Raw genomic sequence first — 15604 nt, forward strand, 5'->3', positions numbered from 1 at the left:
TCACTGTGGAGGCAGGCGAGAAAAACAAAGTTTTCATCCCATATCCAACATAACACAGGGTGAGTCATTTGGGCAAGGTTAAGGATTCCTTTAACAAAAACTGTTAGTGTTACTCAGATCTTCTGAAAATGCTTCCTGACTTTAAAACTAGTAGAATAAAGAATTGCTATGTTAAATCAAACTTTAGAAATTCAAGATATACAGTATATGCTCGAAAGTAGATTGTTGTCTCCGAGTTTAAGGCGATCATTTGTCAAACCAGGACATTAATATCTTACAAATCCTGAACAAACAAGTTTAATAATCCGATGCGTGTGGTGCTTGTCTTTATTATCTACAATTTGTATGAAAAAAGATTTAAAATAAGATTAAAATAAGATATTGAAGCTTTCTTGAATTTCCCATTTAGCAGCAAGGGGCTGGGGTGCGTTTCAAGATTAACAGACTGTCAAACACAAGATGGACTGTGAGGAGGGAACAAAAGTAAACCAAACAAACATGCAAAGAGTCTTTTCTTGGTAAGGGGACAGTGCTTACCACAACTGATGTGCACTTAATTCAAACCAGATAAACAGAGGGAGAAAGCACATTGCACTGTTGTCAACTCTAATAATTTATAGTGCAATTATTTTCATAGAAATGTCAGTTGCTGCCTTCAGTGCACATAGCTCAGCATCATGCTTCCCATTGCTCTTAAAATTGGCCACGCAACGTGAGCACTTACAATTACGTCCAAATAGACCTTTGTTTTATGGGGTAAACAAGAATTCTTGTTAAAAGAGCTCAGACGTCTGTTTGGTGCCTCTGTTTAAGCTGTGAGTCACTCCTGGAAGATTACTGGGTCACGACTGTTTGAACTCTGGGTTTCGGGGTCAAAGTTTACAAGCTACACACACAGCTATTTCTGGAGAGCAGATGAAAGTATACAAAGAAGAGGGGAGAGGCCGGAGTGTAGACGTGCATCTTTTCTTTGCTACTCCCAGCCCTTGCATCTTTGTTTTGGCCCAAAGTCCATTCATCAAATAATTGAATTTCCAACAAACAGAGGAAACGCGGCCTTGCTGGGTGACTTCTGATGACATCGCTGGATGTGAAAACCAACAGTCATGCAATCCAGAGGAAATCTCTGGGGGAAATTACTGATTCAAGTTTCCTCAGAGACCCTTAAAGAAAAGATACAAAACCTTGATGTTGTAACTATGACCAGTGAGGAAACAAAATAATTCTCTCTTAAACAGCCCTGGGTTTTATTAGTTCAGTTCCTCCCCTTCTCTCCCATCCCCCTTTTTTTCTCTTTACGTGTACCTTGGTTGGAACAGCAGCGTCTTTTAAGCATATAGCAACAGAGGGTAAAAACTAGGTCAAATAGGAAAGCCAAGTGAATGGGAGAAAGCAAGGGGGTCGAGGAAAAGAGTTACAGAAAAAGTGGAGCAGACAGAGAGGGAAATTAAAAGTGTATGTCTCCAATCTCAAACAAAACACTTGTTTGTGATTAAGAGAGATTAAAAGACAGATATGAAAATGGGCAGTATGAAAAGCTTGTCTATCACCCGCAGCCAAGGATGGGTGGAGCATGGAGATGAGGGTCACTGAGGGTGGAAGGAGGGAAGGGGGCACAAAAGCATCTCTAACCAGCTGAGCTAACACAGGATCAGCGCATAGGAGAAAGGGACTGAAATTGGCAAAAGGAAATAAAAGACAGGAAAAACAATTTCTTCTAATTATATTCCTGAGTATCAACTTTTGGTAATTCCTCAGGAGAGAGCTGTTGAGCAATGGTGACTACAGTAACACTGCAGACCCTCAAAACAACAGACTTGGAAGATTTAAACCTCCCAGTAGACAATCCCTGTTACTGGAACAAACCAAATCCCTTCATTATAATCTAAATAGCACTGATGAATATTGCAAGGATGACAGAAGGGACTATGGAGAGTGGTCACAGAGGCATTAGACAGTGGCAGCAGGGGGGTAGAAACAGTATCTAGATGCCAGATGGCCAACCCTGCCCTGCTCTGCTCTCCCACCCTGCTATTGTTATACTGCTGACCCTAATGGAAAGGGGTGTCTCCAGCTTGCTTAAGAACAGTACAGGCAGACCTGTGAGATGGCCAAGGGGAAAGTGTAGCTTAAGCTGAGGCAACATGTGGTGGAGAATGTGTAGAGGTATAAGATTGCAGAGTAAAGTGAACTAGTGTACAGGCTCACAGCTTTTGTCACATCCTGCAGAAATTGGAGGATCTACTGGTTTCAGAAGTATTTTCCTCACTGCAAAAACCCAGCTGAAAGTCAGCAGATCATCAGATCAAATAAGGTTATGCAATGACTTCTCCTTCATGTCTGACAAAGCATTTTTGTGGACAACAGGGTGGGTCAAATCTCAAAAGATTCTGCCATATCCTTAAAGGTGTACTCCAGCATCTTTAGTATGGGTCAAGCTCAACAGCATCTTTCAGAGCATGTGAGTGCAGTAGAGCAGTGAAAATTTCAGCTCCTGGCTCGCGAAGCTGTTCATTCCCTCCGCTCCCCCGCTCAAAATCGCTGCGTGCTCAACTCAGATTTCACCTCGCTCCACTCAAATCCCTCACCGTTCGCTCAATTTTCGTTTGACAGTACTTTGTAAACTCCATTGTTGAGCTTGCAGCCGCTGATTTTTTGACAGAAAATAGCGTGTGCGCAATACACAGATTTCTGGGTCTGGCATGCTTCGGACTCATGGTGCGAGCAGTGCTGGAGCAAAATAGGAGTGATATGGAGCAAGACATAATGCCATGGGCCAAGTTTTTAAAAAATCTGCTCTGCACTCCAAATCCTTCTACTCCTGCTCCCTGATTGCTTTTGCTTTGCTCACATGCTCTTGCGTCTCCCCCTTAGACCTCATCCTGCCCTCTAAAAGTCCACTTCATTCAAACTCCACACGTCAGGTATGTACTGCAGGGTTTTTGTTAAAAAAATGTCCAAGCTGAGATAACCCTGATTTTTTTTTTTTTAATTTTGGAAAGCTCAGAAAGAAACAGAAAGCTCCCTCCATAGCTACAGAAGACACTCACAGAGTAGTACTCCTCCTGGCAAGGTGAAGTGCCCCTTCAATGCTTCATCTTTGAATTCAGGACCGAGATGTTGATTACCCTTGATGTACTGACCCAAAAGTTCTACAATGCTCATCCCACATCACCAGCATCGCTGTTACAATCGTGCGAAAAACAGTGTTTAACTTTTGTGGTCAGTTGTTTTCTACTGCAATGTGCTTTGGGAGTTGAAGTTTACTTCTCTCTTAAAACTATAATGCACACTTTTTTCTCCCTTTCACTGATGCTGTTGTTCATTTCTTGCACTGATAACTGAGGTTCTCAAATGTTCAGACAGCCAGTCAATCATCGGGTCAATATATAAAATGATTTGACTTTTACTTTCACATAGCCACCTGATATAACCTTGCCCTTCTACTATAAACAAACAGGACTGAGAGGACTGGCAGCCTCTACTGGCCTCTGTGCTGCACTAGCTGATCTGATTTCACAGCATATCACAGGTAGCTTTCTGATGCATTAAAGGAGGAACTGTTGCTGCTCCTCTAGTACAAACAGACAACGCTATGCAAAGGAAATTACATATCCAAAAACAAGCATTACCGTAGTATTTGATGTAGCACTGATATGTTGGGCTCTAATTATTGCTTCTGGACTCTGAATCAGAAAAAAAAGACAGATATTTGATTGGCTTTTAAGGTACCTACCCGTTTACTGATTGGTAGATACAGTTGTCAGTGTTTGTACACAGCAGCAGGGCCCTCCCACCGGTCATGGTGCTAGCAGCTGGCATCCTGCACAGTCACACAAAGACATACACAATCAGTTACAGTACAGTGTATTTATATAATGGGGTGAGTGCACTGTGTGTGTGTATGGTAAACGTTTGTTGAACATGTGAAAGCAAAGCAGACCTACATTTCAGCTTGTAGGTCAGGAAGTTGCAAAAAAACACATTTACAAGTGAAACTGTTACAGAGCATAAATTTAGACAGTTGAAAATACATTAATATATTAATAAAGTTATGGAGATGACACATAAAAACACGCAGACTTATAGACTGACAAATGAGTTAGGTCAAAAGAAAAGCTGCTTCCCCAGGACTCCCTTAGAGAAGAAACCTCTTACCCTAGTGTGTGAATATAAACTACCAAAATAGCTAAAACCTCCAATTTCTGTGACAAACGAGACTCATTTTCTGAACCAAGCTGCAGAGCAGCAGACCTCACAGGTTGCACGGCATCCCCCAAACCCCACTTGATTAGTAATTGGAGGATACAGCTAAAAACAAAACTTAAACAATGGCCAGCCAACAGGCATAAACACACTTTATGTTCCAGCATCCATGTGGCATTACGGAAAACGTATATAACGGAAAAATAAAAACTCCACAAAATAATTAAGCTCCATTAGGAAAACATTACTGGCAGCTGGAAGCCAGAGAGGGGCACGGAGTTCAGCTTTATAAGGTTATCACTCAGTGTCTCGTCTTTTTGCATTTGCCAGAAACAGATTTCTGGAGTATCTTCAAGACAAGTACTGAGCACACATTTTGTTTTTGCACTTCAGATTCTCTCCGCAAACTCTCCTTTCAATTCCAGAAAATAACTTCCTTAATGTGCTGCGTGTCTTCCAGCACTACACATTTCCCTCTGTTCTTTATTACGGACAAGTTGTGCCAAGGCGACTGTGAGGGGGAGAAATTATTACTTGGTCCATTTGTCAGAGTATAATGAAACCAGATCCAGTTGGAGCCTCGCAAGACCATCCGTATGTAACATCGAATTAAAGCCTCTGGTGCACAGTGCTCATAACTTGGCCTATAAAAGCTGGTGGAGGGTTGGCATGGAGCAGAAGGGCCTAGCCTCTGTCTGGCACAGATGTGGTTAACATAAGAGAGAGGGGGGAAGGTCAGGGCTTACTCCTGTTGGCAGGTATTCACACATTTGTTCTTAAGTAAATTCGTATAGACACTAATGCATGCTTTGCCACCCAGCTGCATACCCACACACAGAACCTCATATAAAAACACACCTACACAGATCTACACATCCTGCCAAACTGTCCGTACTCCAAACCAAGTTATGGACGTGTGTGCATGTGTGACTTCAACCAGATGTGCTGGGATACTTTAGGGTATCCGTAGGCCGTCAAACATTTCCTGAGCACTGCCTGACTCAAACCCCCTCTACCAATAAACCTGCATTAGCTAACCCTGACACTTCTCTCTCTTGCCCCCTGACTATGTAGGGAATGTGAGCCTAATTCAGCCGAATTCCTCAAATTGTTGTCCCAACTGGCAGTCAGAAAAAAAGCCACATTTTTGGTGGATTATGTAAAAAAAAACTGCAGCCAAATAGCTGAGCTCTGCCATGAGTTAACAACATAATTGGCCCTCTGGGGTGCAGTGTTTTGAATGACTCTGGGCCTTTTCTCTTTAAGAATGGAAGAACAAATGGACGCTACGGAAAAGTTGCGGTCTCGGCTGACAAGTACTAAAAGTACAATGTGTCATTTTTTAGCTCCCAGTTTTGCTCACAGCTCAACTTACACCTATCCATTGCTTTGTCTTTAGCCCCCCATCGGCCCAAGGTCTAGCCCCCCAGAGAGAGAAGAGGAGGAGGAGGGTTTGCGTCAGCCATCCACCGGCCTGCAGGCCCAAATTATTTTCAGCTGTGAGCCAAGCAGAGGTCACATGTTTGAGGGGAAACATCAACCATTTTTTTCCCCTTCCTCCCCCTCCTGATTCTTTTCTCCTTACTAAAACCCAACACAGAAATGAAGAACAGAAATCCTGCATGGAAAGGGGGGTGGGCAGGGGGGACTGTAAAGAATGTATAGAGTCTCCTAGTTTTACAGTTTAATTTTTCTCTAGGTTGGGGACGGTGTTGGGTATCACAGGGGGAGAGGAAAGATGGGAGATATGAAGAGAGGGGGCAAATCGAAGAGGACAGGGGGACTGGGGAGACAGGGGTTGTCAAAACTAAAGAGGAAAGTGGATATTGCAAAGAATAATATAAGTATACTGTTGCGCTGTGAAAACATTGTAGGCTTTTAGGCTGTCCCACTTCATTGTTTGGAGCCCCAAGGCCAAAACAGAAAGTGCTGTAAGTGGAGATTCCAGAGCCTTAAAAGGTAATCTGGTATTTTCACACAATTCTGACTTACTTGGATCCCAAACTTGACTCATACATGCAAGACAGTGCTTCCCAGTACTCGCCTGAACCTGACAAGCAGTAGTGTCTTTGCATCTCATAAAAGCGGTACATTTGACAGCATTGCCAGTTTTACTGCGTTTGGTTACTGAGGAAACTCTTTTTGGGAGCAACGAAGGCTTTTGTCTCCTACAGCTATTGGCAACTATTGTTAACGCTGACCCTCAGAGCAAGATGGCCACCATAACAATACAGAGGCTGAGGGAAGCCATCTGCTGAAGCCAATAAAAACGTCACGGGAAACTGCCCCCTTCAGCTTTAGTCCTGTGAGGTGTGACAGGCCGTGGACACTGTGGCAGAGGAAGTGGAAGTGGTATTGTTCAGCAGCAGCTGGGTGGATGAGCACTGGGTGGAGAAGATGGCAGCAGCGAGAGAGTTAGAATGGAAATAATGCACAATATTTCTGTTTGATATTCAAAGAGACATTTAGGTTTAATTTTGCGAAGTCCCTCTCTAGTACCCTTTTTACCCAGAATCACCTGTTGACAGTTTATTGTTTGTTTTAGCTTCTTTGCCTAATGATCTTCAGCTAAAAAAAATGCCAACATAATCCATCAAGGATAACCTCTAGTCCTGGCCTGAGATGAAAAAAGGATTGGTGCTCAGTGAACAGCACACAATCTTAATGCCTTGAAGCCTTTACTAGACAGAGATAGCAGCAGTCAGGGTCAGACGCAGGGCATCAGAGCCGAGCATCAGTTGCATAACAAACCCTGTGGGAGATTTCCATCAGCAGATGGACATTGGGTATCTGGCCATGGACAGATTCTTATACTGTAAACATGCACTCACATATACCGCTGAGACAGGGTTGTTGTTTGTTTAGGCGTAATGGCTGAATCCCAGTGTTGTCTTGTTGTAATAAATAGCATCTCAGCTATCAGCTGGCACCACCTACTCTAAAAATGCACAATTAAGGAGAGGGAGGGAATCAAGGGGGGTTAAGTATGCCAGCAAGTATGACACTGACTAGAGGCAACTTTGGTGTTTATATCAACAGTGCAGAAAACTTTGCAAAGTTTGACTTGAGGGTAGGTCTGGAGGGACCATGCAATACCTGTATCAAAACGTTTTATCCTCCGTACAGTGGATTTTTTAAAGACATATCAAGTCTGCATTTCCTGACCCTTTAGCCCACGCTGTACTTTGTCAGACTAGCTAGTAAAATGTGCTGTCCGACCACGCTGGAAGGCTTAACCATTCAGTACTACCACATTCAATGGCAGGGTGAAAAGCCTGTCCTGAATCATACAGGAGGGCAAGCTGCAATAACAGTTTCAGTATTGGGATAACAGCATACAATGCTTTCACTAGAGCCTTGTGTTGTAAAAAAAATATAGATTTATGGATATATATTGAATTTGTGTTATGAATATGTTATCAAAAATCAACATTTTTTAAGGTACTGTATCAAAGTTAGAAATTCCAGTATTGCGACAACACAACTAAAGATAAAAAACGGAACAGTGACAGTCAAGTTAAAGACCTCAGATCAGACCTCATATCGCGTAGACTGGCTCACAGGATATAAACTGTGGGTGTAGAGCCTGTTACTGGCCACCTATCTCAGACTGTTAGCATCAACATATAAAGAAAACTGGATATAGCATTGGAAGTGGAGCCCTATTCATTCCTATGCACGTTGCTTAGTGGCACATGAAGCCAAAAAGACTAGATTTCTGCTGTATAAAATTACCTAGATTACCCTTCCGCATTGTGGGGCCCATAAAGCAGGTGCCCTAGAGACAGGGCAGCTGAATGGCTAACTTCTGCCAGCCAAGCAGCTAACAACTTAGCCCTCCGCTATCTTGAATGGGGATAAGAATGATTTAATCATGTGGTTCATCTAGACTTTCAAAATGATACTGGCCCAAATGGATCAAATCCTGATAGTGAAACAAGTCATTTCCTTGAGGTTATGATGCTCAAAAAAATGTATCCACTGATAACAGATATCTCTTTCACAAAGTACGTCTATGGGGAAAATGTCTATGGGGGATGTTTTTGGGCCCCATGGCATCACATCCCCAAGCATTATAATTCTGCATAAGTCCACAATGTAAAATTGGCTTCAAAGTCAGGGGCTGTTCTTTAACACACTCCCCGCATTTTCAAAATAGCCATCACCACGTGAAATTAGTCTTTCATAACCGGACCTATCTCCACACTTTGAACTAGCGACCTACATGCTAAACTGTTCTTCAGTGTTTCATGTAGCATTACTTCTGCAGTGATTTAGCCATTGTAATTCCAGCAGGCGCCTCTCCACCAAAACAACTGCCCTCCGTGTCTGCATCCTGGGCTTAGCGATGAACAGAACTACAAACATCCCAGAGCCTTTTTTTCCCTTTGTGCAGAATTATGACAGGTTCAGCCAGACCTTTCTCCAGCACTGGCACAGTGTGAGATAGGTCTGGCTATGTGGAATTACACACCTAGGGACCCTATATTCTCTTCCCATCTCTTCCCACAGACCAATGGCCTTCAAACGCCAGGTCTGCAGTTAGACCCTTCTCCACAGAGCAGGCCACTATATTGACTCCAAACTCCATTCATCTAGCACCCTGTGTAAACTCAATACTATTTGACCTTGATTGGTCATAGGGTTGTAAATGAATCCCTGATTCACAAAGAGTTGGCACATTTGTGTACAGTATGTGAGCCAGCATGCAGATTACTCAGCGGCACACACATACAGGCCTTTCATAGATGACACTTGGCCTGACTGGTTTTTGTTATCCTGAACTCACACGTTGTTGGATTCACGAAGTGAGTAAAAGAATGAGCCTGGACTCATTTAGTGGCAATGTGATGACACATGCACACACACACACCACATTTTCCACGATGAGTTCCTCAAGCAGTGTCAGTGATGAGCTGGCTTTTAAGAGCCCTGTTTTCAGGTCCTGGGTGAATCCTACTGTCAGTGATAAACTCTAACATGTTATCTTTATCTCTCTAATAATCCTCACAGTGCAAAGCTAAAGTAGACAATATCAACTCAGACAGTGGCAGCTGGCCTTTTTGGTTTCTATCTTTGTTGTTGAGCTCTTTGTGCTTGTTATCTTTAAGTGTTAACTCTTGGTGATAATCAGGACAAGGTTTGCTGTTGGAGTTGAATTGACTTTATCACACTATATGCAGGTGGTGCTGTCAGTGTTTCGTAACTAGCTTTATCAGACCTCTGGGTTGTTGTCAGCGAGCTGCTGGCTGGCTGCTGCTATAGCGCTCTGGCGGCTGGCCTGCCTGCCTCTCCCCAACAGCTGCTTCTCATAAAGATTTCATCCTCCCCTCTATCCCTCTGTCCCTCCATCCCTTTGTCCAGCCCCACAGAAACAGCTAACACCATGACATCATCATCCCTTGCTTGTTCTTCCCCAAACTGCTCTCTGTTTCTCTCTGTCATTTCGAAATACCTAAAAAGGGCAACGTCGCTCACGGCCCACACTGCATTTCACAGTTATCAGGACATGGAGGCACACAAAATACAGAAAGCAACCAAAAAGAGGCAGCGCCTCAACCACTTGTCATCCTTATGAGTGAGGTTTTGAAGTAAAACTAGGACAAGGAGAGAACATGATAGCTCAAAGTGGGAATTATATACTGCGAGGAAAAAAATGTTTATTTTCCTCTTTTTCTGTCTGCACCCACGCTGAGTTGAGGACCCTATCCCCTACAAGATGTGGCTCAGTATAGCATGTGCCAAAGCCTTGCCTGCAATCAATTTAACACACCACTGCACATTTAGCCTGCTCTTTCTGGAATGGCAAACTTGGCGGCTTTTTCCCTCCCCGTCCTTCACTCTTTATTTCTCCCTTTCATTCCCACTCAGTCTTGGAGTTGTGGGCACAAAAGTATGATGAAGGAGAGAGTGATGGATAGGAGGGAAGGATGAAGGGGGACTGGTTTTTAAGCCTTATAGCCTCTCATCCTCTTCCATACTGAACTGTACCACATCTACCTTCTGTAGATCTGGAGCAGAGATTATTCATGCACAGCCAACTTGTTTTGAGCACTGACATTAAGTGCTTGGTTTGAGCGATATGGGGATTTCACAGTGACTGACATGTTGCCTTGACCAGGCTTTGACGGGGTTTTGCCTGGTTCCTGAAGAAGCAGAAAAGGAAGGGTTGATGGTAAAGGAAGGGATGTATGGAGAGGAGGAGGGAAGGAGAGGGTCGGGCAAATAAACAATGGAATTTTATCTGGGCTCGGCAGCCTCCCTCTCTCTTTTTCTCTCTCTGTTTCTGTCTCTGTGTCCTGTTCAGGGCCCCTGCTGCTTTCCCAAGCTGATTTCATAGCAAGGCCTTGGATTCGAGCCAAACAGGCCAACTCTATCACTATGTGTGCCTGTATCTGCATGTGTATCTGCCCATGCATGCGACTGACAGCCAGAAAGTGTGTTACATACAAGCCTGGAAGCTGCACACTCGTTGACTTTATCAATTTTTCCGGCACGCCATGTTTACCTCTCACTCATCTCCACACATTACTGACATACATTACTCTTCCATCCTTATCTTTTCATTCTTCATCCAACCACAGACCACAGGGACCTGTGCTATATGTTGTACAGCGGTAAAGATGACTATCAGTTGGCCTTTAGGAGCAAAAGACAAGCACACACAAACACACACAGTGGATGCACAAGCCATCCTGCTGCCAAGTGTCCTGTTCAAACCTATTGATAGTCCTCCTGCCCTGCTGTGCTGTCCTCTTACCCCTCCACTTCTCCCCCTGCTCCCTCCATTGTTAGGAGAGGATGGACGTGAGACAGCACTGAAGCTGGTTTAGCCACAGAACCAGACAGGAACTGAAGGGGGATACCACAAACAATTAATTTCTCCCTGCATGCCTTTTTGCTTATCAATCCACGCTAAATATAACACAAAAGTGTCCATTGTTGTATTTGTAATGCTGCACATATAGCATTTCTTGTTATTGTGGTTGTCGTTTATGACTGAGACTCTGACGGCCTGGGTGTCTACAGTCTATCCCGCTGGGAGCTGGAAGAATGGGCCAAAATATTACCTCAGAAAATGTATAAACAAACCTTAATTATAATTGGGGCCACAGAGGAAGCCACTATGGCTGTAATTATGGCGCACAGGCACAACCAAAGGGACAGAATGCTGCACCATTTAGGAGGCCTCTTATGCATGAAATGAATTGTTCTTGTTTATGTTTGTGCACACAAACTGACAGGAAGTGTGATGTGATTGGCAGGAAATGGGGATAAGACTGACCTCCTTCGTCTCCTGAAATGAAGTCATCAGGATTTTGCACAGCAAGCTTGTTTTTTTTTTGCTAAAGAATTAACCCCATACAATAAGAACTTGAGTTTGTTGATAAATGGGACAGCTCCGACTACAACAAGGTCAGAGCGGCAGCAAACGGAAGGAAAACTCCAGACAAACTCAGCAAAATCCTTCTAAAAGTCCTTCTCAGTTGTTCCACCTGTCAGAGTTTACAAATGTCCATCCCGTAACAGTTTAACCACAGGCCTTTAACGGGGAAGGTCTCCCATTTCCCTTTGGAGTTTGTGGCTTCCATTCCACATTCCAGTGACTACAAATGGTGCAACTTGCAGGCTAATGATGCACTAAAGTCTCCAATGTGATAAGCCCTTCTGGAAGTACAAGTTTAGAGGGGAAGCCTTTGACGTTGTTGGCCTGATAAAAGGTGAAAATTAAGTGTATAATTGAAAAAGATTTGTGGAAGCTTTTAAGCACAGAGGAGATTTTTAAACCCGGACTGACCTGTTGGAAAATTGGATTATAAATGAATTCTTCCACCTCAGCAATGGCCAATCGCCAGCAAATACAAAGAGGCCCTAACTAGCTCAATGAGGAGCAGAGAAGCCTCTCTAACAGAGAGAAAGACAAGATCATCACAAAAAGAGGAGAAAAAGAAGAGAAGGAGGAGGATGGATCCGTCTTGGAGGCAGAGTAAACAAATCTCTCTCTATCCCCCCCATCTGGGAAAGGGTGTCATGTTACGCCTCTTTGCAGAGTCGGAGCATCTGTCCTTCGACTCCCTCCCACAGACATGCCAGCCCCTCCTCCCCATAGACAGAGAGCTCCCATCAGCAGAGCTCCTGACTCATCCCCAGTCTGCTCCCAATTACCCTGCTGGCTCCACAGACCTGTGCCCATGCCAACACATCCCGGGGCCCACTTTTAAACAGCTCTCACTTTGGCCTACATAACCTCATCCAACACTGCCTCTGTCCTATCCAAAACTTTGGTAGTCTACATTTGCAGCTGAAGAACTACTCCAGCTTCAGGCAGCATCGAACGGTTTGGTGATGTCAAAGGCGTCAGTGTGTTTCAAACTAAAGTACTTGTTGGGTTGTCTCACAGCGTCTGAAACCACAACGATAAATTGGGGGTGACAATTATTATAACTTTCCGAAACAGACAATCCGGCCGTCACGCCGACTTCACGCAGTTACTGGCCAGGTGTGCAGTGGTATGAAAGTAAGTACTATTTTTCCATTCATCACATAACTGCTTCCGACACACTTCACTCATACAGCCAAATATACAACCAGCCCCATTTAGGTTACTTATGACATATAAATACTTTTGCTTATTTTTACATACTTAAACACTTCTTGTGCAGCCAATAGAGTGTGCCAGTAAACCCGGAACTCCGTTAGCGCTTTTAGCACTTCTGGTTCTCTTGTCTAAAAGTCAATACGTTTTTTGAATGGGATTTTGGTAAAATGCCTCAAATAAGGTCTGTTGTTAACAAAAGCTTAAGCGAGTTTCAGGTTTTGTTCTACGACATAAAACACGTCAGTAAATACCCTACTTGTGAATTTTGAAGCTTTTACGTGTCATAAAAAAGGCGGTTGCTAACAAGTTGCTCAATACGACTACAAACCCTGTCGGGGACATTAAACGTCATCACCCCCAGACAGGCGAGAGTGCTGGCAGTCCACCATTACAGCTTCTTATGTAGCTTAAACAGTCTGATTTCCCCATTATACAATGTTTTTAAAATAAAGCGGCCAAAATCAGTTGAAAGCTTAGTGGCGGTGACGTCAAGAGTCATGCGACCGTGGAATAGTCATGTAGTCCGTTAAAGCCTAACGTTAGCTTTTTACTTCTGCTGATCGCATTTAAGCTTCAAATGCGGTATGAAAGGTGTTCATATGTGAAGATTATCTCGCTGAACAAAACCTGTAAGTATCATAAACTTGTGTTAGCCACAGAGCTTATTTTCTGACATAATCCAAAACGCAATGCAAAAACCACATTCACTTTCTCTTCCGGGAACCAGCGCGATGCTAAACTTCCGGTTTTTGATGTCAGCCCTGGCACACTCTATACTCTAGTATTGTAGTAGTCTTGTATGCAACACTAAAACACTATTCGCTATGTAAAGATATAGTGGGGAAATGGCATCCAAAGCAGAGAGCTAAGTTTCACTACCTCACTGTGTGTTGTAATCCGAGCTTCCCACATGCATGTGTGTATTCCACTGACTAGCTCATCGCTACTGCTTTGCACTTGCTTATGTGACAGTTTTGGGGCATAGATGTCATGGAACGGTAGCGCCCACCCTCCGGTTCCCCCCAGTTACCAACCTTTGCTCTGTCATTACTGTTGCTATTGTTCCGTGCTGTTTATGCAGTTAGCACCGTTAGCTACTAGCCGCCAGCTGAGCCACCTCCATGTTGAGAACCATGCCTGAACATCTCATATGCTCTGCATTTCACATAGAAACCCTATAAGAATATATTCTCTGTTCTATACTTTGGTGATCCTCTGACCAAGCAGGTCAAACTTTTCACTTATTCAGTGAAATATCTCAACATTATTACCTGGACTGACACCAAATTTTGTACATTTTATACAGAGCTACCATGAAGTTGGCATTTGTGATTTAAGTCTAATGTCTCGACAACTATTTGATGGATTTCCATAAAATAAGGGGCAGACATTCTAATACTTAAGTGCTAATTACAACTGTTAGCATGCTTACACACTTAATTAAGATGGTGAACATCTTAATTTTAAATATCAGCATTAGTATGGGCATTGGGAGTATGTTAGCATTCTGGCCTTAGCACTGCGTGTGGTTATAGTCTCTAAGTCAGAAATGATTTCCATCCACTCATATTGGACAATAAAGCTATTCTGAATCTGAAACGTCTGCTATCCCTTTAAATTTTTCTGAATCCAGCTCCCTTCCTTCCCAAGACAAATTAGTGCACACCGTGGGCTCATCTGGCAGTAAGAAACAAGACCTTGGTGTAGATGCACCTGCGGTTGGAGCACTGTGGTTGCCGCAAGCATAAATCATCACTGACAGAGTAAGTAAGGCCATTGACAGGAGAGCTCGCCAAACAAAAGAAGCCATGGAGCTCTTCCTGGCAGCCAGCCTCCCTGTTTGGCAGGCAGAGATGAATTTCAGTGGGTGAGGTAATTCATAAACAGCCACAGGTAATATGCCAGGTGATAGACACACACCTTCTGTCGTCTGCAACCACAGCTGTATTCAGTTTCACCATGCCATTAAACACAGGAGACAGACATGGCATGTCTTACACCTCAGACAATACCTGTCTCTGCTGTTAACAACACCCAAAGGGCCTGGATTTTACACATGAGGAAGTGTCATTGAATACACCATCATTCACAGGGAAAAAAAAGACTCCCTACAGTGAGCAGTATTTACAGCATCTGATATTACATTGTGCTGACACACAATGTGGGATTTTTGAGCCTAATGGTAAAACCTTTCCTCTCTAAAACAGGCTCAGCCACAGTAAACGTGCAGCAGTGAGTGGACCTACAGAGCCTTTCAACAATAACCTGGCTTCTTCAGCACACTAACATTATTCTCTGGGCCCCAGATCAAATTTCTCCTCCAAGCCACAGTCTCTGAGCTGAGCTCCAAAGCCAAAATCCTCTCCTCTCCTTCTCCTTCCTGTTTTCCCCCTTTCACATTTTAAGGGTTCCGCTTGAGAATTCCCACCAGAGCTCCCCCGTCCCATCCCTGCTCCCCTGCTCCTCTGCACGCCTGCACAGAAACAGATTTTTATAATTCGCCCGCCGATCCCCAGGGGAGCCGAGCAAGGCGAGAGCTTGGGAAAGTTCTCTTCCGGAGTGTAAACTCCAGAGTCAGAGTCGGAGCCGACGTTTTTGACCTCCACACACCCTGTGACCAACAACTGTGAGCCTGAGCCAAGACCGCCAGTGGACAAAAAACTGAGTGAAATGGAGAGGGGAGTTTAGCGCCACTGAAGCAAGCCAAACAAAACTGATCTAAAGGTGTGTGTTTCCATCATAATCTCCTCAGGATCCTCAGGACAAATTGTACTCAACACATAGCAAATATACTGACAT

The 15604-nt window shown here is 43.8% G+C and overlaps 1 protein-coding gene across 1 annotated transcript in view; it reads right to left on the minus strand.

Annotated features, from left to right (window-relative positions):
* si:dkey-82f1.1 (DENN domain-containing protein 2A) overlaps positions 1 to 15604 on the minus strand; it is a 46827-nt gene that overhangs the window by 22809 nt on the left and 8414 nt on the right. The window contains 1 exon segment of the mRNA XM_049574348.1: positions 3737 to 3823. Coding sequence (XP_049430305.1) covers positions 3737 to 3822 — 86 coding nt within the window. The 5' untranslated portion in view covers position 3823.

This window comes from Epinephelus fuscoguttatus, linkage group LG4 (genome assembly GCF_011397635.1).
Source record: "Epinephelus fuscoguttatus linkage group LG4, E.fuscoguttatus.final_Chr_v1".
In the NCBI taxonomy this organism is placed as follows: domain Eukaryota; kingdom Metazoa; phylum Chordata; class Actinopteri; order Perciformes; family Serranidae; genus Epinephelus; species Epinephelus fuscoguttatus.